This window comes from Mustela putorius, unplaced genomic scaffold (genome assembly GCF_011764305.1).
Source record: "Mustela putorius furo isolate JIRA1106 unplaced genomic scaffold, ASM1176430v1.1 tig00003859_pilon_pilon_pilon, whole genome shotgun sequence".
NCBI classification, from domain to species: domain Eukaryota; kingdom Metazoa; phylum Chordata; class Mammalia; order Carnivora; family Mustelidae; genus Mustela; species Mustela putorius.
In genome coordinates, this window is record NW_025422011.1 from 23961718 (window position 1) to 23983508 (window position 21791).

The window sequence follows — 21791 nt, forward strand, 5'->3', positions numbered from 1 at the left end:
AGCCATTCAGAAGCCCAACCAATGGGATTGTTCCATTCTTGGAACATGGCAAGGCCATCACATTATCCAGTGGCTGCAGGGCTGGCTCAGGCAAGGTCTTACAAAGAAGACTTCCCATAAGTTTGGTTTGCAGTAGAGCCCCCGGCTCGGCTGGTGCTATAGGGATGGCTTGCCTGGAACCAAAATGTGGAGGTTTCATTTCACAACTCTGGATATGACTCATTTAGAGGACATCGTTCTTAATGTACTCTTGTTCCCCATTCACCTAACCAAAGCCCTGCCATGTTCTCTGCTTCCACGGGGTCAGTCATCTGTTCTGCCATGTAATCAACTGTGCACCTGGGAGGCACCTGGGAGACAGGTCGGGTGGAAAGAACGTGAGCCTGTGATGAGGCAGATCTGGTTTGCACACTTGGCTCCGACCTTACATAATAAAAATAGGCAATACCAAGTATTCTTTGCTTATTATATGCCAGACACTCTTCTCAACGACCTACCTGTTTACCCATTTCTACTTTATAGGTGAAGACACTGGCATTTAGAGATGTGAAGTAACTTGCCCGAAGCCTGGATTCAAATCTTGGTCTGTCTGTCAGTGAAGCCAGATCTACCGTGTAAAACGGCCTCTGAGTGCGAACTCCCTTTGCTCTCAGCTTCCTCAGATAAAATGCATAGATGGGGCGGCTGGGTGGCTGTGTGGGTTAAGCCTCTGCCTTCGGCTCAGGTCATGATCTCAGGGTCCTTGGATGGAGTCCCACACCGGGCTCTCTGCTCAGCAGGGAGCCTGCTTCCCCGCCCCCCGGCCTGCCTCTCTGCCTACTTGTGATCTGTCTGTCAAATAAATAACTAAAATCCTTAAAGAAAATAAAATGCATAGACTACGTTACATTTTACCCATTGCTTGCATCTGAGATTATATACACACAAACATATACACAAATAGGTAGAACAAATACATATGCAAAACACTACGTATACAAGCAAAACAAACACATGCACCAGACAAAGATACCTATAAAGCAGCGGAGACTACCTGACACATAGCAGATGCTCCAGAAACGCTTCCTTCCCTGCTGTGCCGGCAGATTCTAGGAAGGAAGCATCTCTGACCTCAAGCCCAGATTTCACTGGGTGGTTCGGCTTTTTCCCAGCCTAGCTTCCGGAGCGTCTCCAAGTCTTCATTAAAGCACCTCTCTCAAGGCCACATCTCTTATGCCATAGAAGTAAGTCACACGGGACACCAAGATTGGGTGCTTCAGTCTTGGTCACAGAGGAAGAGAGGGCGAGAAGAGGGAAGCGAATCTAGCTATTCCGAAGGCTGGAAATTGGGCTGTAATTTCTCTAGCCTGGCCTTTGATGTGTGTGTGTGCTAACATGTGCTCGTTACTTTAAGCTGTTCCATGTGGATCTATTTGTATATGCGTGTGTGAATATATGTATATATACACATACCCAGAAGGAGATGTACTTCTATACGTGTGTATATATACACACATAATGATATCCTAAATAAGCCACCCGTCCCACCTTTAAAGTGTTTTACGAAAACTAACCCGTGGAATAAGCAATAATAGGCGAAATATAAACATTCTTGCATGTTGGCGGATAACCATGCTATACATTCCCCTCTAAGAACGGAGAGAGAGAAGAAAGGGAATAACACAATAGCAGAAAAATGCACTAATCAAATCCATAATCAACTTTGATGATGATGGAGCAAGGATTCTAATCAAAACACAATGGGGCAAAGTTGCAACAGGTTGTAAGCTTGGAGCTGCTCTCTCTTCCCAGGGGCCTCCCCTGCTCTTTCTTTTTAAATATCTGAAACACCCACAGAGGATTTCAATCACTTCTAATTACTTTTTTAAAGAAATGAGTTGCAAGTTGAACACCAGGCTCCTAAAAACAGGAAATATCAAAGTATTATATATATAATTTTTTTTCCCTGCAGCTGCTTCTTAAAAATAAGCTAACCTCTCCTCAAATAGCTCACGCGCATTCCTTATCTGAAGGTCGGCCGGCCAGGGTTTCTGAACGAACGCAGAGCATGTCTCTAAAACAATTCTTTGCATATGGTCATAATTTATACACCGTGTTAATGGAGCAGATGCTATAAATGTTCACTCTTGGGGGAAGGCCCAGGTATTCCAGCACAAGGAAGGGAATTCAGGAGGGGTGTGGGGCTGCAGAGCGCAGGCCCCCCAGTGGGGCAACAGCCCAGCTGCAGGCTTGTGAGAGAGGTTCAAGGTGAGGGGCTTGGGGAGTTGACAATGGGGTTGTACGTAAGAACTGTTTTCTGGCTACCTTAGGTCTTTTCACAGTTGATGGACATGGAAAGCCGGCTTGGGGGGAAAGGGCTGTCACTGGCTGAACAGAGTTGCTGCATAATAAAAGAAGCCCTGAGAATCACCTCCCTTCCCCTTGTAACTACCATGTTGAATATTCTGAACCCCAAGCTAATAACAATAATCACTGTCATTTTTCCAAGGGTCTGTTATGAACCAGGTCTTTTTTTTTTTTTAAAGATTTTTATTTATTTATTCAACAGACAGAGATCACAAGGAAGCAGAGAGACAGGCAGAGAGAGAGGGAGAAGCAGGCTCCCTGCTGAGCAGAGAGCCCGATGCTGGGCTCCATCCCAAGACCCTGGGATCACAACCTGAGCAGAAGGCAGAGGCCCCAACCCACTGAGCCACCTGGGTGCCCCATGAACCAGGTCTTTATGGACACCATATCCCAGCTTCTCCTAGGAGGCCTGCGTATGCAGAGTTCTTATCCACCAGCCAGCAAGCAAAGCCAATCCTTCAACTGCAAGATGCTTTTGTTCTCACCACCTTTGAAAAGGAAGATACTAGATACAGAGACAATTATCTGTTGCATGAAAGTGCAGCTTCCCTGTGGTGACATCATCTTTTGCTCTCTACCAAAGCATGGCCCTGCCCTCATCCTTCCCTCTCATGGTCATCTCACCTCCTCTTCTCCCCACGCAGTCAGTCCTGCCCATCTCTGAAGCCCAGCCTACTGCAGGAGGCCCTCTGGATTTCCCCAGCCATTATGGCCCTTCCCTTCCTGCAGGCCCCAAGCATATCTTTCAGTCCTCTCTGTACTGTGTCCTGTTGCCCTTGGTACCTCAGATATACCTCCCAACTAGACTATAAAATCCCCAAGGACCAGGCCATGTCTTATTTAGTTTGTGTACCTGCCAGGTTAAATGATGGAGGGAGGCCACTATGAAGGTTGGGAAGATCACCAGCCCTGAAGCTAACTCATCCTGACTCTGTTCCATCACACCAAAGCAGGATAACCTAGGGCAAGTTGCTCTATCTTGCTGAGACTCACTCACCCTTCTAGCTCAATGGGTAGAGCTGGGGTCTTACCAAGGCCTGCAAGTAAGCTGGAAGTCTCTGTGGTTCTCTCTCTACAGCAGAGTGGTTAAGGGCATGGATTCCAGAAGCAGACTGTCGTCCAAGTTCTAACTCTACTTCTGCTACTCACAAGCTTACTGACCCGGTTTTGCCTCAGGTTCCTCATGAGCAAAATGAGAATACGCCTACAGTAACATAACATAGTAACACATATGTCATTGGATTGTCAGAAGAATCAAAAGAGGCTTTTTATGTACTCGTCTTTAGAACAATTCCTGGCATGTAAGCAATGATTATATTATTTGATTTGCCATTGTTATATTATTAATTTATCATTATTATGTTATTTAACTTGCCATTATTATATTATTTATCATTATCATTATATTATTATTATAGAAAATCATTGTTATAGAATATGTCTTGTCTGTTTTTAAGCAATACTGTGAGGATGAAATAATATTATATGTAAAGAGCCAGGCACTAAACAAGTAGCAGTGCCCTTCCCTCTTCTTCAGGGCATGCCTGGTACTGACAGATGCTCTGTAAATTCCGAATACCCTTCAAGGGCTAGAGAGATAAGCTATGCCTTTTCACACTTAGAGCTTATTAGATCCAGGTTCAACATGTCTTATCTCTTGCTTTAGCAATATAAATAGTTAATTATATTAAGTATTCCTTATTTGCCAGACACTGGGCTAAGCACTTCACATGTTATTCTTCTTAATCCTTATAATTTGTAAGGCTGTTTATGCCCATTTTTACAGAGGGAAAGACTGAGGCCCAGAGAGGTTCATTAAATAGGTCACCCAGCTGCTACGCAGCAAAGACAGGACACCACAGATACCTGCCTGACTTTAAAACCTCTGCTAGTGACCACTGCATACCCCAGTCTTCTGCCAAAAGCTCCCTGAATAAAAGGGGGAGTCAGAGACCCCAAGATGTCATCTGCCCTATAACTCATCATCTTCCAGTGATCAATACCAGGATTTGAATTAGGGACTAGAGAGGTCAAACCAGACAAAGTCCTCAAGCCTATAATAGGCTTTCCTGAATGGCAAACGGGCACCATGTTAGACAGAGTGAAAGGAAGCCCTTTCCAAAGAAGGGAAAACCGCCTTTGCCAAGGTCACTTCAATGCCAAGGTGGGGCAGTGAGCACCAGGATCCACCACCTGCCACAGAGAAGAACCCTCAGGAAGCCCAAACGTGGATAAGGAAAGAGGAGGCTGATAAAAGTAGCATAGGCCATCAGAAAGTAGCCAATGTCCTTAGCAGTCAGTCCAAACCATCCTCATGATCAGCACACAAGGTCCCACTGAGGTCAAGGCAGGTGCAATGGCAGCATTCTGGGGATGGTGGACCAAGAGTAAGAGAGGGAAGCTAAGTAGTGAGGGACCAGGACCCTGCCAGCCCCTCCAGGAACAGCTGGAAAACATTTTTTCAGAAAAGAGGGTGATGAATCACCTTTCCAGAACCTGCCCAGTGCAAGTCCTTCAACAATGTTTATTAAATATAGGGTCGAATGGGCAAAGGCAGAAGAGCTTCCTGGGCAGAAACCATCCCATGTCCACTTTCCCTCTCATTCCTCAGATCCTTCTCATCAGGTTGGAAGGGTGTGTGTCATATCCCAGAGTCACTGCTCTGACCTCCCACATACCACCCACCATACCTTACTCACAAGCCCCACCTCCAAGGATGGATAGGAAAAACCTCACAAGAATGTACCCCTGAGCTCATTCTCATTTCAGAGCCGACGGGACCAATCCTGTGGCTAACAACAGAAAACGAGAACAGAGCACTAAACCCTAGCAGAGACAGGCCCCCGGAGCATAGGGGGAAATCTTGCCTTCCTCCCACACGCCATCACTCAAACCTGTCAGCTTCCAAAAATGTTTAGCAAGTGCAGCAGCGAGGGGCATGCTTATCAGCCTGGTGTGGGAGCTTAATCTGCTCCGAGGGCCTTCTCCAGCCCAGAGTTCCAAAAGTCTGCTTACGATTAGCTCCCAGCTCCAGTTCCTCCATCGGACAGGCTAGCAATGTGTTGAGTTCTAGCCTCTGATCAGAGAAAGCTCCAGGAGAAGGTGGAGACAGTGTCAGCAGAGAGGAAAGTGCCAAAAAGGTCAGCTGGTCTGTTGCCACTTCCCTGACACCAGCCCCAAACCACCTCCCCCTCTGGCTTCCCGCCTCTCCTGACTGGGACAGTCACATCCGTCAGGTCAGCCTGTCCCCAAAAGTCCCTGCTGACTGACTGCCAAGAAAATAGAGCATGCCCCTGCTCCCTCCTACCAGATGGGGGGGGGGGGTGGAAGGAGCAGGGAGGGCAGGAGGCCAAGAGAACCTGATTGGCCCTTGTGGATTTCCTTAAAAGAGACTGCCGGCCAGGGCCTGTCACCCAGCCGAACTGGGTGATGCAGGCTCTCTCGGGAAAGGTAAAAGTCACCAATTCTCTTCAAGCTGGAGCCACCCCCCCCCATCTCCACACCGGGTCAGGCAGGCTACCAGCGCTGGGATCTACTACCCTGAAAGGAGGGGGCTTAGCTTCCGGGGAGCCTTTTGGAGGCAGACACCCCCACCCCTCCCCCACCCCCACCCCAGCCATAACCGCCGGCCAGGACGCTGGGAGTCTCTGGCTGCCCGCCTCAGCTGGTGCACGGGCAATCCCATGGCAGTCCCAGCACCGTGCCTGGAATCCTTTCGCCCCAAGAGATGGGCAGGGGCAGGCCATCGTCCAGCTGAAAGGAGCAGGTTGATGGCAACCCCCAGACCCCTTTGCTTAAGTCTTGCTGCCAGGCCTGGGGGCGTTGAGCCCAAGGAGGCCTCAGACCATTCCTTGGCAGACAGAATCTTGCAGAACCGCCAGCCCGCCAGCCGTTGCAGCAGACACTGCCTTCTTGAGGCCAAGCTCTCAACATGCAGGACCTGACATTTCCAGAGCTGCACGTTTTGGGTTTTTTGGTTTGGGTTTTTTTTTTTTTTTTGGTTTTTTTTTTTTTTTTTTTTTTTTGGTTGGTTGGTTGTTTGTGTGTGTGTGTGTGTGTGAACACGCCACCCGTGCCCCCAGAAGGGAGCTGCGGGCGTGCCCACACCCCGGTCTCTCAGAGCTCCTTAAGGCAAACCACCGGCACCCGGCCACACCCACCGGCCAGCCCAGTCCCCCGCGCGCATCCCCAGATCTGCCAGCCTAAGTGGAATGGCTCCCTTCTCCGCCCACTGGGCAGCCCTTTACCCCGTCCAGCCAAGCCACCTTACCCCCAAGAAGTATTCACCTCCTCCCACCCCCGAACAGCGCCCCGGCACACAGCACCTCTCACCTGGGTATCGAACCCGTTTTCCACCGAGCCGCTCTTCCGCAGCGGGAGCCCCTCCCCCGCCGACTCCTGCAGTCCCTGGGATTTCAGGGGGATCTGGCTGGGGTAGGCAGTCTTGCTCACCTCCACCTTGCTTCCCAACTTGAGGTAGCAAGGCTGGGGGCCGGTCCGGGCTGGGGGCACGTGCAGGATGGGCGCGGCGCTGTGCACGGGTTTGGGCAGTCCCGACTTCATTTTGGAGGCGACCAGGATGGCCGGCATCTTCTCCCGGGGCTTCGGCTTTCCCAGCACGTCCCTGGCAGCGGCGGCGGAGGCAACCGCTAAAGGCAGCGCGGGTAGCAGAGCAGGCGCCGGGCCTCGGCCCACGAGGCGCCCACCACCAGCGGAGGGGGAAAAAAAAAATCCCCGGGTCGGGGAGCCAGCAGCAAACCCGCAAGCGCGCCTGCGGGATGGAGCAGAGGACTGGTTGCGGAGCTCAGCAGGTCCCACCTGGACGGATGCTGCAGCCGGGTTTCACGCCCCTCCTGGGCGGCCTGTTCAAGGGATCTGGGCGTTCAGGGGCTGTTCCCTCTTGCGATTCTCCTCCTGGGAAGCCGAGGCTTGGACGCCCATATTAACTTGTCACTGCATCTCCGAAGTGAGGAGGCCCCTTTGGAAGAGGAACCGCGGGGACGGGCGCCTCCAGCTCCAGGAGGTTGCGGGTGTCAGCGGCCGAGGGTAGGAGCCAGCAGCGGTGGGAGGCAAGGAGCGAGCCGAGGAGGAAGGAGAGGGAGGATGCACGGAGCCCAAAATGCCTCCACCAAGAGGCAGTTGCTGCCCCGATCTCGAGCACCGCAGTGTCACCCGCGACGCAGAGGCGCGGCGACAGCCCCCGAAAGGTCTCTCTAGGCGTGACAGTCACCGCTGGCTAGAAGTCCCCCGGACAGATAGCACCTTAGCGCCAGCAGGTCTGCATATGCTCTGTGAGCTAAAGCGCAGCAAGGCTGTGGCCGTGGGGCGCGGGCACCCGGACGCGCGGCTGGCGGGCTGGGCAGGGCTGCGCTCGCGAGCGGCGGCCCCGCTTCCCGGGAAGGCTGCGCTGGCTGCGGGGCTCCGAGCAGGGGAGGACAAGCTGCGGCCGGCGCGGCTGCGGCGCGCGCTGACAGCCCGGGCCGCCCCGGCGCGCCCATTGGCCGGTGGAGGGCCAATCAGCGCTTGCAGTCCTCTCTGCAAAGGGGGCGTGGCCTCAACTGCCCGGCTGCGGTCGAAACTCTGGGGCCGCGGCGGCCGCCAAGTACAAAGCCGGCTGGTGGCCGCTCTGCGGCACTGCTCCTGCGGCGCGCTTCCCAGCGGGCCGATACTCCCGCGTCCCTGAAACCTTCTTTTGAAAAATGCCCTTTCGAATGCAAAGGCCCGCCTCGGGGCCCCGCGGGCAAGACTCGGGAGGAAGTTTGTTTCCTTTTTTCAAATTGTTCTGGTCACCTTAACGGTTTGAATCTTCCGGAATCGCGCCCCCCGCGCGGCGGCCCCCTGTCTGGACTGGGCAGGGCTGTTCCTCGTCTCCCGCGCTAAGGACTCGCCAGCCATTTCTCCTCTTTTCTGCCTGCACTTCCAGGCGGGCCGGGGGACCTCCCAAGAGCTTCCTCTCCAGCTTTCAAAGGCTGCTCTTTTCATTTAACTATTTGAAGTATTTATAGGCAAATACAGGACCCAGGGAAGACTCCCGCCCCGAGTCTGCTCCCGCTCGCAACCTACCACAGACTCTGTCATTAGGGTGGCCCGAGGAAGCCAGGAGAGGCTCCATGACCCCAGCTGTCTCAGGCTAACCCTTGCTTCGTTTCTTGTAGGAGCCCCTCCCTGTCCGCGCCTTGGACGCACTGGCCCCACAGGTTCCTCGACTTGAACGCGTCCGAGGATTTGTGTCTTCTCAGTTGCTCTTTGGGTTCCTCCCTGACGTAGAGTATATGAGGATTGGAAAGCAGGATCCAGACAGGCCCAAACCCTCGCAGTTCATGGACTAGCATCTCCCACCCCAGAGCATTGCCTGGATTTAAACTTGGCAAGTTCTTTCATCAGATATGCACGCTTACAAAGCTTTGGGTTTCACTTGGAGCGAAGGAGGAGGTTTGACTACATTTATATCACGCGAGGTTGTTTGGATTAAATGAGATAGCACATGTCAGTTAAGCATAAGTACCTGTCAGTGTAAGGGGTCAATAGAAGTTAGGCATTATTATCCCTTTTCCTAAATTACTGCTTTCCACCATCCTAGTCATCTCTGCTTACAATCTGTTTGTCTTTTTTCTCTGTCTCTAAGATAACAGGTTTTCCCTGTATGTCCACCCTGTAGCGTGATTTACAGTGCTGAAAGCATTGATTTATCATTACCCGACCAAAGGAAAACTGAAAGTTTTAAAAACAACCTCTGAAAGCAGCATTAACAAATGAGAAGGTGCCTTCTTACCCTGGCCTGCTCCCTGGCCACCTTATCTTCCACCGACTCTAAACAACTATTCTAGCTAGGTTGAAATATCTACCCAGGTATTCTCCCTCTCTCTGAAATTAAATCATACACGGTCTGTGCCACTTACTTAGCACTCAGCCCTTTGCCATCTAATGTCACCGTGTTATTTAGCGTTTCGTGTTTATTCTCTTCGCAGAGAGTAAGCCTCATTAGGAACTGCGGTTTTTAACCTTCATTTGAGTCTCTTGGCATCAAATATAATGCTGTGGACAGAACGGCTACCCAGATTGTTACTGCATACATGACTAAATGATGATAGCACCAATCCTCCAGGAAGAGAGCCTTTTAGACTCAAGTACATAGGGTCATAAGAAATGTTATACTAGATTCTTTTACCCAGAACTCTGGTTCATTCAGATGTACAGAGAGTTATGGGAAGATACTTGTAGTCCTCAACTTTAAAGTTCACAGAGATACTCCAAAGTATGGTTCCCCGAGCAGCAGCAGCAGCAGCAGCAGGACACTTGTTTGGAAATCCCACCCAGACCAATTCGTCCAAAACCTCTGGAGGTGGGGCCCAGCAATCTAGGTTCAACAAGCCCTTAAATCAGTGATGGTGATGCATGAAGCTTCAGGGCTTCTACCCTAAAGAATATATCCTACACTCAGTGCTCTTCCAGGGTGCCCTAAACCTTTTTGAATCTAGGAATTACTGGTGATCTTGCTAAAATATAGTTTTGGTTCAACAGGTCTGGAAGAAGGCTGAGATTCTGCTTTCAGGATAAGCGCTCACATGATGCCCATGCTGGTGGTCTGGAGATCACACTTTGAGTAGTGAGGCTAAACCATAGATAACAAAGGGTTTCATCTCAAGGGTCATCTGTAGTTAATTGACTTTCTGTCACACTGTGCATCTATTAATTTACTTAGAAAGAGCAGCCTAATCAATTCATAATATCTGTCATGGGTGCAGAATAGAAACAGTGATAAACATGCTAAGTATTTGCCATTTTTGATCTGCTATCTTTGCTCTCCTGTTTAAATTGTATTTGTTGATTTTTGGGGTTCTTAGACCCTCAACTATGTGCTCATATGAAAAACAGTGACTTCTTTTTTGGAACCTCTTCCTAATCCTCTAGGATTTGGTAAACATATGAGCATTCACCTTTACCCTTTCTGATGTTTATAACTAAAGACTGCTAATTTGTCATCTTTCTTGATGAAAGATGAGTGAATCTTTTAGTCTATTTCCAATTTCTTTTCCTGCCTCCTCATTCTTTAATAATGTTATTTGCTCTTTCCAGGAACTTTTTTTTATCTTCCTTTATAGCTTTCCTATTAACCCTCATTTTCCTTATTTAAAGCAAAACAACTTATCTTCATAACCAGACGGGGGGGGGCTATTTTTTCCTGGGGCAAAAGAGGTAACTGCAAGATTCCTCCTTAAATAAGATCATCTCAAATTATAAAAATGCCTTATAAAGTTACTCCTTCCATATGTATGCTGTTAACATGAAAGAAGTCATTTTAAGTCAATGTTTGGCAAGCCTTGGTAGCTAAAGAAGTCACTGGTTTAGAGAATGGCAAACTGCTTTGGAAAGAACAAACTACCCAGGTTTAAAAAAAAAAATTGTTTTAATTTGATCCACTACGGACAGCCCACCACTTAAAATCTCAACATTGATAGCCCTTCTTTCTCCTTCTTTTGTCTAACTCTAAACTTCCAACTCACCCACATGTCAGTGATGGGCCAATTTGAAACTTACCCCTGAAGCTCTCGGGATCACTGAATCATCCTGAGTTCGGACAGTTCCCTGGTTCTAAGCCATCTTCACATCACTATGGGACAGCTGCACTGCTTTCAGATTCTCAACGCCAGCCACTGGTGATTAGTTGAGTGTGAATGGGGCTTCAGAGCTGACCTGCAAGTGACCAGCCCCATCAACCCATCCTTCATCTGAGTGAAAGACCCCTTGCTGTGCTTGACCTCCCAAGAAGACAGTCCCACAAGAACCTGAAACATTGAAACCCCCAGCTTATTTTAAAAAAAAAAGGAAAGATCTTTTTTTTTTTTTTTTTTAATTTGACAGAGAGAGAGAGGGATCACAAGTAGGCAGAGGGGCAGACAGAGAGAGAGGGGGAAGCAGGCTTCTCGCTGAGCAGAGAGCCTGATGCAGGGCTTGATCCCAGGACCCTGAGATCTTGACCTGAGCCAAAGGCAGAAGCCACCCAGGCACTCCAAAAAGGAAGGAGCTTAAAAAAAAGTCAGCAGCCTCTTGGAAACCCTTGACTAGAAACGATGAAGGGAAATGTTGCTAGTCTCTGAAATAATATAAAACATTCACGAGTTTCTTTGGGAGTCAATAAAATCACACTAGCTTATTTTCAAAAACACACTTTTCCTTAATTTTTCTATGACGTGGTTTGGCAACTTACGACACATATCTCAGAGAGGGCACAAATGCCCACATTTCGGTAACAGCTGAATTGAGAGCCTACACATCTCAGGCTGCAGAGAAACCAGGGCAAGAACCTTAGCACGGCTCTTTAGAAGGATGGCTCACCCTGCCCCTCACTCACTTCTAACCTGCCTTCTTCCAGATGGCTCTGTGTGCAGGTCAGTATGCGCAAAGACGATGTACGGGAGATGGGGTTCTCTCACCTGCAGACGCTGGAGCATGAGGAGCATGTGTGAGTGTGTGTGCCAATGTGCACACTCGCATCACTCGCATAGGGAGTGGCTCAATCATTAATTCAGTGAAGAAATTGTTGAGAGCCCCTTATGTACCAGGCTTTGGGTATTATGACAGAGAGTAAATAAGAAGAAATTCTTGTTCCCTGTTCTTGAGGTTCAAAGAATGATGCATCTGCTGCTTTCCATCTAGAGGATCACCCTTTTTCACAACAACAAACTGGAAGAAGTCACAATCTAGTAAGGGAAGCACACAAGGAAATAAACAGCACGTAATAAAACAAATAATCTAATAGAAGCAACACGGAATGCGATAAATGAGGTACTAAGGAGAATCAACTACCCATGAGGTTAGCAGCTACTTTGATTAATGAAACTTTCTTTTTTCCCAGTGAATTAGATTGTTCTTATTATGGGTGGTGAAAACAAAATATACGCAGCCAATTCCTCACAATTTGTTACTTCTCATACTTAAAAATAAAATTTCTGTTAGAAAAATAATAAGCGATACCGATCTACCCTGAAGAATTTCAGATAAGTTTCATATTAAAAAGCCATTGATTATGGACATTAGGGAGGGCATGTGCTATGGTGAGTGCTGTGAAATGTGTAAGCGTGATGATTCACAGACCTGTACCCCTGAGGCAAATCATACATTATATGTTAATTTAAAAAATGCATTGATCTGTAATAATGGAATTTTTTTTCCCAGTAGCTGTAATGAAAGTTTCTAACCAACAGAAAACTGAAAGGTAATGGACAAAAATCCCCTTTCCACTGTTAGTTTTGAAACTCCGGGAGAGGGTTCCCTGGGTGGCTCAGTCAGTTAAGCATCTGCCTCTTTGGCTCTGATGGTGATCTCAGGGTCCTGGGATTGAGCCCCACATAGAACCCCACATAGAGCTCCCGACTTGCGGGGGGCTGCTTCTCCCAATCCCTCTGCTCTTCCCCTGCTCCTGCTCTCTCTCACTCACTCTCTCTCATAAATAAAGAAATTGTATCTTTTTTTTTAAAGATTTTGTTCATTTATTTGTCAGAGAGAGAGAAGGAAAACAAGCAGGGGAGCTGCAGGCAGAGGGAGAAGCAGGCTCCCTGCTGAGCAAGAAGCCCAATGTGGGGCTCGATACCACAACCCTGGGATCATGACTGGAGCCAAAGACAGATACTTAACCAACTAAGCCACCCAGGTGTCCCAATAAATAAAATCTTAAAAAGAAAAGAAAAAAGAGAAGAAGCTCTAAGAGATATGGGTCCATTCTCCCATCTATGTATGTGAAGTCTAGAAATGATTCTTTTGTTGACATCTTGCCTCATTCCATATCCAATAAAATGACTAAATATTAATAAGAATAAATGTGATAGAGGAAAAACATTCTTTTTTTAGAAAGATTTTATTTATTTATTTGACAAAGATCACAAGTAGGCAGACAGGCAGGCAGAGAGAGAGAGGAGGAAGCAGTCTCCCTGCCAAGCAGAGAGCCCGATGTTGGGCTCAATCCCAGGACCCTGGGATCATGACCTGAGCCGAAGGCAGAGGCCTCAACCCACTGAGCCACCCAGGCGCCCCAGGAAAAACATTCTTATTTAAAACTTGGGCTGTGGGGTACTTGGGTGGCTCAGTGGGTTAAAGGGCTGCCTTCAGCTCAGGTCATGATCCCAAGGTCTTGGGATCAAGGTCCCCCTCCACCAGGCTCACTGCTCATCAGGGAGCCTGCTTCCCCCCATCTCTCTGCCTGCCACTTTGCCTACTTGTGCTCTCTCTGTCAAATAAATATTAAGAAATTATTACATAATTTATATATAATTATATAAAATATTAAATTATTTTATTTATATAAAACTATATAAAATAATATTAAATTGTAAATATTAAATATAAAAATATAAAAAATAAAAATAAAATAAAACATGGACTGTGATTGCTTTTGCCTTCAGCAGTTTGGAGGAGAGTACGTGAACAAATCCTAACAGTGGGAATATAAGTCGCACATCACTGCCATATTCAGGCAATATGATTACTAGGCAAATCTGAAACCCCCAAATCAGCCAGTTCAGGGCTACTCAAGAAAGAGCCTGTGAGTATGTGGTCTGAGAGATAACATTAGGGATCATTTGGATAATCCAAAAGCCAGCCCAGAGTCCAGGAGTCAAGCTATATGGTTGTCCATGACAAGTGAGAGATTTGGGTTCCTAGAAGAGGTTTCATGTGAAGGACCCCCCCAAAACACAGTAGCCAGAGCACCGTGAAGAGACCCCTGACAAGCACAGAAAGAGCAGAGCGGCATAGGAAAACCCTTTCCTTTCCGCAAAATAGCAATAAGGCCCAATGTGCTACCAAAAGCTTGAGTGCTGAGAGTTTTCTTTTGATGAGGGAAAATTATTTTTAAAAAGAGCTGAGTTTTGAATCTGGGCTCTTTTTGAAGCAGAAGAAAGAGAATAGGGGAAAGAGTGAGAAGCAGAAATTCCGAGTCAGGAATACCATGAGAATGAAAACTGCTTCCCTGTCCATCCTTACCCAGCATCCCAACTCAGTGATTTGCAAAACTCTGGGGAAGGCTGTCAAACAAATTTCAATAAGAATGTCTCCTGACTTGGGGATGCTAGGTGGCTCAGTCAGTTAAGCATCTGACTCTTGATGTCAGCTCAGATCATGATATCTGGGTCATGAGATCAACCCCCATGCTGAGCCCCTCATCAGGCTCCATGCTGAACATAGAACCTGCTTAGGATTCTCTCTCTCTCTCTCTCTCTTTCCCTCTGCCACTGCTGCGCTCTCTCTCACTCTCTCTCTCTCTGGAAGGGGAAGGGGAAAGGGAAGGAAATGTCTCCTAGTAAAGAGATGGTACCAGGGAAAATGTAAATAAAAAGTGAATATTGAGATTGTATGTATGGGCTAAGAGGTGAAGTACGAGAAGGGGAATATAAAAATGTCTGGATTTTCTAGTCCATACCACTGGCTACAGCCACGTCAGAACTCACAGCGTCTTTCAGATCTCCCTGTGTTGTGGAGTGACCATGACCTAGGACTATACCTACAGGTAGTAAAGGTGAAGTGGACTGAGCTCAACATGCCCAGGTTATCGTTGGATCCCACCTGGAAGCGCTTAGGTGTGCTTGTTACTTGTAACCGTCTACTCGCTTTTTCACTGTCACAGATTTAAAAATATATATTAATTGAAAGATCTAGTTAATCGAGTTTCAAACTGACCTTTTAAAAAATTATATTTCTTGTTTTGTATTATTTGTTCTTCTTCAACAGATTAGACCCAACAGCCAGAGTTGACCCAGTAATAATGATGATCCTGATAAGAACTATAATTTATGAAGTTTTTTTTAATATGTGCCAGGGACTACGATAAGCATTCACATACTTCAGCTCTGAGTCTCACAAGCATCTCATGAGGTGGATCATGATTGTCATTTCCATGACACAGAAGAGAAATGGAGGCCAAGAGAAGGCTCAGTATCTTACCTAGGTCCCCACAGCTGATTAAGCAGAAAAGTCAGATTTGAACCCAGACACTCGAACTTAAGAGCCTGGGCTCTGGACACCTGACAGTATCCTATCAACGGACTAGCCTTCATAACAGTAACAGTAGAACCTACCTATATGGTGGCACAATTGCTCCATTTTGCAGTTGAGGAAGCAGGGAAAAGGTTTCATAACCAACCAGGTTGTGAAGGAGACTGGTCTTACTATCAAGGCAAAGAATGAGCACCAGGCCAGTTATGGGATCCTGTCTGCAGGACCCTATACTCAGGTTCTGAGACAGAGCTGCCAGACAGCTGGGAGACAAAGACAACTGGACCAGTAGTCTTAAACAAGAAGCTTAAGATCACCAAGGGTGCCTATGCACCCCTTCCCTCCAAAAAACCCCTAGAATGCTGAATCCATGAATGCACATTTTAAAGGGTGCGTCTGAATCCGCCAGTCCTCACTCTCTGCTTTGCAGCCTTGACCACTCCTGAAAGTCACCTGGGGAATCAATAAAGTAGGGCTGCCCAAGCCCAACCCTGCACCAGCTAAATCAACCTCCCTGGGAAAGGCGCCCCAGACATTTGCATGTTAATTAAGCTCTCCAGGTGTAGGCAAATTGAAAAGCACTGCTTTAAGAAATGCTACAAAGGCTTTGTGCTCTCGGTGCTTCTGAGCAGAGGATTATTATGGCAATAACCTTGAAAGTTCTAATCACTAGCATCCAATCTGGAAAAAGTCAGACCTTCTATGACTTTCTGAGCTGGATTTTCTCTCCGAGAGACACCCTCAGCCCGTTCAGCTGTCCCTGTAGCCCAAATGCAGCTGGGTCAGTGCCCACATGCTGCTTCCAGGCAGCTCGGTGGATGACATCAAGCAGCTTGATGATTGCCCCGTGGGGGCCTCCAGGAGCTGAACTGCAAGGCTTCGGCCGCTCCCTCGGCCGCATTTCCTCTTTTGGTTTTGGGATCATCCTGGGAGCCTTCGTGCCTACCCTCTGACTCTGCCCCAGGCACAGAGCCTGGCGAGCATCCGTTGGGAGAGGCTAGGAGAGGCGCTGCTAGCCCATATATGACCCACAGGGAAGGCGTGTGGTGCCCAAGGTCAGAGCTTTCCGAGGAGGGCTTGGAGCACAATTAACTCTTGGAGGTCACTGTTTATGAAAGGGTGTGCTGGCAAGCAAAATCCTGGCAGTTGATAACTTAAAAAAAAAAAAAAAAATCACTGAGAGCTTTGGTATGCATTTTGTGATTTTTTTAAAAATTTAAAACTGAGTCTTAGTAAAGGTATTTATCTTATATGTATGTTTCACTACTATTAAAATTCACTCATATATTTATATGTTTACATATAAATCAAGAAGGAAAAGGAAGGATGAAATCACATCAAACTGTCAATAGAAGTTATTTCTGAGAGGCAGGTTAGGGGACCAGTAATTTCTTATTTAATATCATTGTTTTAAAGGGTTGGAATTGTGAGTGATTTTAGCTTGCTTTTCCATGGCATTTTCTGTACATTTCAATATGTATATTTCAAATACGTATATTTCAAAAAGTCTTTACTTGTCTTAACCTTCTATTTACTCAGAAGCACTTATGAAGTCCTATAGTGAACCAAGCACTGCGCCAAATGTTCATGATTTGGAAGTTTAATGCATCTCCAACTCTGCCTTCTGCCTTTGCAGGCAAGTGAGATGAGCCCTCTCCCAAAGAAACAAAGAAACCAATGCTTTGTTAGCTGCCAAAGATTAACAATCCAGTCTTGTTGAAAAGGTTATCTATATATGTGTAACAAAGTCACGGAAAACAGGGTACTCTCCTCCTCCCGTTTCTCCAGAGACCCCGCCTAATTTCCCTTCCTTCCAAGGAAGCAGCTCTTCACAGAGTCATTCTCTACAGAAGTGCCAAGACCACCCCTGAGCGGAGGGACCAGGAAATCAGTTCATTTCTGACTGATGTACCAAGCTATCTCCATAACCAGCAGTGCTGAAGACAGAGTCCTCCTCCTGCAGAAAGAGATGTGAAGGAAATGGGCCCCGGTATGGCTCAAATGAACTTCGCCGGGCACTTGTGAAAGGGAATTCTAATTCACGCTACCCCTTGGCTGAGCTTAAAGCTGGTCTAAAAACTGTCAACAAAGCAGAGACACCCATGAGGTTCTTTTGCGCCCTGAACTCATTTGAAGCCGCTAAACCTAAACAGCTGTGTTGATTTCCGCTCACTCTCCAAACCCAAGGCAAATAAAACCTCAAAGCTCAAGATGGGTGGAAAACAGCAAAATAGGGAGTTTCTTTTATTTTTTGGCTTAGAAAGATGTCGTTTTACAAACAGTGGGGCAGGACACCATTAAATCTTAAAAAAAAAAAAAAAAAAATTGCCTGGCAACTTTCTTGAAGTTCCACGTTATGCAAGAATTTTAGACATTCACTGATAAATGTATCAGAATGTTTCCCTTGAGGCAATCTGGACATGCTTCAAATGTGACTCCAACAAAGTCAGTCTCTAAACACTGCATCTGAGATCCTCAAGCATCGTCATTCTGGCTTCCCGGCTTCCACAAAGACCATGTTCTCAAACTTTGGGATATTGAATGAACTCCCATCCAGAAACATTTGTTCACTAGGGTTTTTTGGTTTTTTTTTTTTTTTAGGGATTTTATTTATTTATTTGACAGACAGAGATCACAAGCAGAGAAGCAGGCAGAGAGAGAGGAAGGGAAGCAGGCTCCCCGCCGAGCAGAGAACTTGATGCGGGGCTCGATTCCAGATTCCAGATTCCAGGAGATCATGACCTGAGCTGAAGGCAGAGGTCTAACCCACTGAGCCATCCAGGCGCCCCTGCTCACAAGGGTTTTATCCTCCCAATGAGGGTGAGGGTGGAGGGGACCATGAAGGGTTGGGCCTAGAGATGAAGAATCCAGTTGTTCAAAGGCATCTGGCCTGCAAAGCTGACTTCCTGTTGTGTTATCAAAGACAGGTTTTAGAACTCCCCTCCCATTACCATTTTAGCTCTTTCCTTGCCTTTGATCTTTTATTCTTGACTTTCAGTCCTGTCTGGTCTCCACAATGCCACTGTCTTCTGTTTTCTTCTTTGACAGAGCCCCTTTATCAATACTCCTTGTTTCCAGGATCCGTTTTTGACTGAGCGGAGTGAAGGAGAGACAACAGTGGGGGTGGAGTCAGGCAGACCCGCATGTGAATCCCAACTTCAGCAGGGATTGGCTGAGCCAGGATCACTTCGTTTCTCTGACTCTCAGTTTGTTTAATAGTAAAATGAGTATGATGGTAACTCCTTCCCAAGGCTGTTGCAAGGATTTGAGACAATAGAGGCGGAGAGCCTTGTGAGTCTAGAACCATACAGGTGTTATGCTCATTCATTCATTTAAATAGTATTTTAGTGCTACTGAATGCCAGGCAACATGCTAATCGCTGATGATATAATATTAGTAAGAACCAAAGGTCTTTTCTCATGGAGCTTATAGTATAATCTTGAAAACTGACAATAATTCATGATCACATCAGTGAATATAAACTTACTAAGTGCCGCAAGTGCTATGTTCTCAGATAAAGAATCTAGACCCCTTTAGACTGTGGAGGACCCAAGGCTTCTCTGGAGAAGTGATATTTGGGGTGATGTTGGGGTGAAATGTAAGGAAGGTAGCCAGACAAGAATGGGGTTTTCACACATGCTTTGCTGGTGCCACCAGCTAGACTCCAAGAGCTGACCTTTACTCCTCACCTGCTTGTGCCCACCAAAACTCTGTCCCCCTATCATCCCATGATAGAAACCAAAACTACCCCTCAAACAGTAACGATTGCCTAGACAAGAGCTTGGGCGGCCCAGACCACCCAGACCTGTCTGGGCTTAACTCAAGACGCATGCCTGCACAGACCGAGCATGGAGTGACACAGGGAGTGACCAATGGTTATCTTTACTACATTAGAATAGTAAAATCTCCACCCAAGCCTGCTTTACATAACATACAATGTACATACAAACATGTTTCCTTAAGGAACATGCGTGACCTTATGCACACCTCTACACATGATGACAAGGCTCCCTTATTTATTTATTTATTTATTTATTAGGATTTTATTTATTTATTTGACAGAGAGAGATCACAAGTAGGCAGAGAGGCAGGCAGAGAGAAAGAGAGGAGGAAGCAGGCTCACTGCTGAGCAGAGAGCCCAAAGCGGGACTCGATCCCAGGACCCTGAGATCATGACCTGAGCCGAAGGCAGCGGCTTAACCCACTGAGCCACCCAGGCGCCCCGAGGCTCCCTTATTTAAATATTCATCCTAACCCTAAGTAAAAGAAACCACTCACCCTTGCTTGGGGAGTCACAGCTTTGGAAATTACACCCCATGGTCTCCTTATTTGCTACAAATAAAGTTTCCTTTGTAGGGACATCTCACGTGATTTAGTTCCTATCTGTGGCTTACCAAGAAGCAAACTCACATTAGTTGGGTTACTCCAGGGTGCCTGGGGTAAAAGTTTGGGCTGGTTGTCCTCCTCCCCCACCACATTTCTCCTCCCTTTTACCCTAAGGATAAGAGACAATGTCAAGGTTTTGGTTGCTTCTTTGGAAGACCCTTAGGGAAGTAGAAAGAATCTGACAGATGTGCATAGACCTTGAATGGGTTGTGTGATCCTGGCCCAGTCATTTAAACTCTCTGAGCCTCAGTTTCCCCACTTATGTCATTAGTAAGACCCATCACCTGGGACTTCGGGGGGAAATTAAATGAGTGTCAGTGAAGTAGCCAAGAGTGGTTAAAAGGATGACAACTTCAGAGTTTGCCTGAGTTTGACCACATGGGTTTGAGGTTGGCAGTGTGACCTTGAACAAATCACTTAACCTCTCCATGCTTCAGGTTTCTCATCTGTAAAATGGGGTTAATAATGATATCTCCCTCACAGTGTTGAAGGAAGAATTAAATGAATTAATATGAATAAAGCACTAAATCAGTGTTTCCTGGCCCCATGATTAGCATTTTTCCGGGCACACAGTAAGTGTTTAAGCCACATTTCCTTTCCCACCTAGCCTGAAGTCACCACATGACCCCTTGTTGTAGGTATATCTGTGTGTGGAAATTTCCTCTACTAAGACATAACCGAGGCTATGAGCCTAATGGAGAACGATGCCTCTCTGAGAGGGGCTAAGGCATCACCCAGCATCCTGGGGAAAGGATCTGTGTCCCCAGCACCGAGCGTCCAGAATGGACCAGGCAGGGAAGAGAAGCTGGAGAGAAGGTGATGGAAGATCTCTCTAAACACGTCCCTTGCAATTCCACAAGCCGTGAGAGGCCCAGAGAGGCCCCACTTCTCTCACTGCAGCCCAAGCTCACCCTCTCCGCTGCTCCTCACCTGACCTCCTGCCAGACTCAGGAACGAGGCACATGATCAGGCTCTGCGCATGTCTGTTTCCTCTGAGACATTTGTTCAGGGTGCTGTGCCGCTCTTCCTCCACAGGTAGCAAACGCAGGTGTCTCCCCATCACCACCAATGGCCTGAGGCGATCCTCTCCAGGGGAGATGCCTCTCCTTGGGAGACAAGCTTTGTTTCCAGCAACCGCCTTTTAATCTTGCTACGTGTCCAAATCCACAATCACAACCAACATCTCATGGCCCAGCCACCGAGGTAGTCCAGTGCAGAAGGCCACTGGGATGGTGGCAGGGTTTGGGGTGGCAATGAAACAGTTAAGTGTCAGATTCCCCATCTCATTTAAAGTCTCCAGAGTGCTTGGAAGTCACATTTCTCCCTTTTACAGATGAGAATACAGAGGTGCAGACAGTAAAGTAATAAGTTTCCTCTGATCACATAGTTAGGCAGCAGTAGGACTGGGATTCAAATGCTGAACTGTCTAATTCCAAATCCAACTTTCTTCATGATACCCTATTTGATACCAGCAACCTGGGACGGAGTCCCTGACTCTGTTTCTTGTTTGCTCAAGTTGGGACCAATCATTGGCCATCAGCAATGTGATCCCGATTCTCTGTGGGCCACAGAGTGGGGACCCTGGTCCAGCTGCCTATGCTCACTCCTTCCCCTAGCAGGTGCCAGCAAGCAGGATGCTGAGGACCCGAGAAGGAAGACAGCATTCCCGAGTGCATCCTAGGGCAGGGGGCTGAGCCACAGTGCACATGAACTCGGTATAGAAATAGTCTCTGAAAAATCTAGAGTGTCTATGCTCTCCTCTCCCTACTCTTCCCGTACTTCTTGCACAAACGCACACACACAAACACGCACGTGTGTACGCGCACACTGGCCTCATGCAGCTTGCATCCGGCAGGAAGGCATGCCAACCGAGGTGTTGAAATCCACAGAGAGTCATGATTTGGCACCTGCGGAGTACTTTTCAGCACCCTGGAATGACAGCTTATTTGTCCATACAACCCTTCCAGAAAGGTTGTATCTGTGCCATGATGGAGAGAGGAAATCAGGGCAAAAGCTGTCAGTGGCTGTGGCCAAGCTGGACTTGAACTTCTCACCCCTTACACAATAAGGCC

The 21791-nt window shown here is 47.3% G+C and overlaps 1 protein-coding gene across 10 annotated transcripts in view; it reads right to left on the reverse strand.

Annotated features, from left to right (window-relative positions):
- Window positions 1–11152, reverse strand: part of NAV2 (neuron navigator 2) — a 397156-nt gene extending 386004 nt beyond the window's left edge. For 8 of the 10 annotated variants that reach the window (XM_004752128.3, XM_045066132.1, XM_004752124.3 and 5 more), the window contains exon 1: window positions 6679–11151. In XM_004752128.3, the coding sequence (XP_004752185.1) occupies window positions 6679–6936 (258 nt within the window). In that variant the 5' untranslated portion in view covers window positions 6937–11151. Of the gene's footprint in view, window positions 1–6678 lie in introns of all 10 variants that reach the window. The other 2 variants (XM_045066131.1, XM_004752130.3) reach the window with 2 other exon arrangements.
- Between the last annotated feature and the right edge of the window lie 10639 nt (window positions 11153–21791).